This window comes from Belonocnema kinseyi, chromosome 10 (genome assembly GCF_010883055.1).
Source record: "Belonocnema kinseyi isolate 2016_QV_RU_SX_M_011 chromosome 10, B_treatae_v1, whole genome shotgun sequence".
Lineage (NCBI taxonomy): Eukaryota > Metazoa > Arthropoda > Insecta > Hymenoptera > Cynipidae > Belonocnema > Belonocnema kinseyi.
Window position 1 is genome coordinate 1,407,980 of NC_046666.1, and position 2,108 is coordinate 1,410,087.

At 35.5% G+C, this 2,108-nt stretch overlaps 1 protein-coding gene across 3 annotated transcripts in view; it reads left to right on the forward strand.

Moving 5' to 3' along the window:
- The first annotated feature begins 499 nt into the window (after nucleotides 1-499).
- LOC117181639 (protein abrupt-like) overlaps nucleotides 500-2,108 on the forward strand; it is a 156,135-nt gene continuing 154,526 nt past the window's right edge. For 2 of the 3 annotated variants that reach the window (XM_033374533.1, XM_033374534.1), the window contains exon 1: nucleotides 738-1,052. In XM_033374533.1, the coding sequence (XP_033230424.1) occupies nucleotides 870-1,052 (183 nt within the window). In that variant the 5' untranslated portion in view covers nucleotides 738-869. Of the gene's footprint in view, nucleotides 718-737; nucleotides 1,053-2,108 lie in introns of those variants that run through there. The other variant, XM_033374532.1, reaches the window with a different exon arrangement.

Sequence of the window (2,108 nt, forward strand, 5' to 3'; positions counted from 1 at the left end):
AGAAAAACTTGGAAAATTCCAAATCCCGAAATTGGCAACACTGCCGGAAGTCCGTGATCTCAGACTCCAAACGTAAAACTACTGCGCTTGCCTGTCGCAGCGGCTCTTATAGGCCTTTCTTGGCGCGCAATTCAAATCGGGAGCAATACAAAATTATTGAAATTTGATTAAAGAATCATTATAAATTGTATATGAAATTTGAGGAATTTATTTTCTCTGTAAACAGGATAGTGAGAGACAAGCCAATCTTTTCAACGCAAAGGATATAAAGTGGTATCTACAAAATATAGGTATTATTATTCCATGTTTTGAAATTAAATCACAAATAACCTAATTTCTGATACTTTTTCACAACTGATGATAACTATTTATATGTATTTCAACAAGTTTTGTTAGATCCGGTTTGAGTTGCGCGCCAAGAGGGGCAAATCAGCATGTGAGTGAAACGCACGCGCAGTTGTTTGAATAGAAGAATTGGGAGCACTGTCCCGGCGTTCTCAGCACTCTCCTAAAAGCTTCAAAAAATTGTTCTTTTTTGGTTTCTCTTGAAAAAGTCGCAAAAGAAAAGAGACTAAAGTGATTGATTTCGTGATTTTTGGTGAAAGTGGCCCCTCACGCTACTGACAACTATGGAAAATCTCTCACTGTTTTTTCCTACTAGAGATTTTAATTTTGTAATTTTTGGCAACCTGGATATCGATTGTCATTATTTATATCGTACGTTTCCTCTTCAGTCATCGATTCACTACTTTTTACATTTTACATTTTTACAGTAATGAGAGAAATAAGTTTAGTTAGTACGGCACTTTAATTTAAGTTCCGAATGTTTGCTCTTAGGTGTTAAGGGAGTTCAGTGAAGGAGAAGAGAAATGACGGACCAACAGTTCTGCCTGAGATGGAACAATTTTCAAGCGAATATCACGAGCCAGTTTCACGAGCTTCGAAATGACGAGGACTTTGTCGACGTCACCTTCGCATGTGATGGTAGACGGCAGACGGCACACAAGGTCGTCCTTTCGGCATGTAGTCCTTACTTCAAGGAACTTTTCAAGGTTAGAATACCAAAAGTATAGTCATATACTTCTTCTTCTTCTTCTTCTTCTTCTTCTTCTTCTTCTTGATGCCCCCTTTCCTTAAATCCCCACTCTCCTCTATTCACCATTTTTTTCGCTCGCTCTCTCTCTCTCTCTCTCTTCTCTCTCTCTTTTTCTCTCTCACGTGCCAGACACTAGCGCGCTCTCTCTCTCACTCACACGTTCTGCATATATATGTGTATCTCGATTCGACACCATACTTCCATTCCATTCGGCCATATATTTATTTTTCGATGCTCCCTCCGAATTTCCATATCTCTCTCGCGGATTGAAAATACCCGAAATTGATTGACTTGCCACTTTTTCCCCTCATTTTTAATTATGAAAAATGTATTTCAATAATTGGAATTATTATTAAAACTGTTGTGAGCAATTTTTTTGAGTGTGATGTCGACTGGTGGGGGGAAAAGTAGTGATTTTTTTCTTGGCAATTGATTTGGTGGATGGGTTGAGTTGGGTAATGATTTTGAGAAATGTGAGGTTGGGAATGATAAGGTTGAGTTGGTTCGTTTGCAAAAGTGGAATTGTAAAATTAGTTCCGAGATGTGGGTCACCATAAACATACATAGAGTTATGTAATTGTTATCTTTCTAGCTATATGTTTCTAGTTATTCTGAAGATGGCTTAGCGTTAATGATAATTTTCAATCAGAAAAAATTCAAGGCCTTTTATTATTAAAATTTCTGATTTTATTAACAACCCTATACAAAAAATAATAATAAACGCTCTTGTGTGCGCGAGTTACACTCATTCCTACACAACTTTATTCTACACAAAATATATGGTACACAAGTTTACTGATCATATTTTTCCTACACAAAACTTTTTCTACACAAAATGTTTCATACACAAAATTTAATATTAATAAATACTTTAATTTTTTTCCGACACAAAATGTTTCCTACACAGAACTTAATACTGTTATATTTTTCATACACAAAACTTTTTCTACACAAAATGTTTCCTACACAAAATTTAATATTGTTAAATACTTTTATTTTTTTCCGACACAAA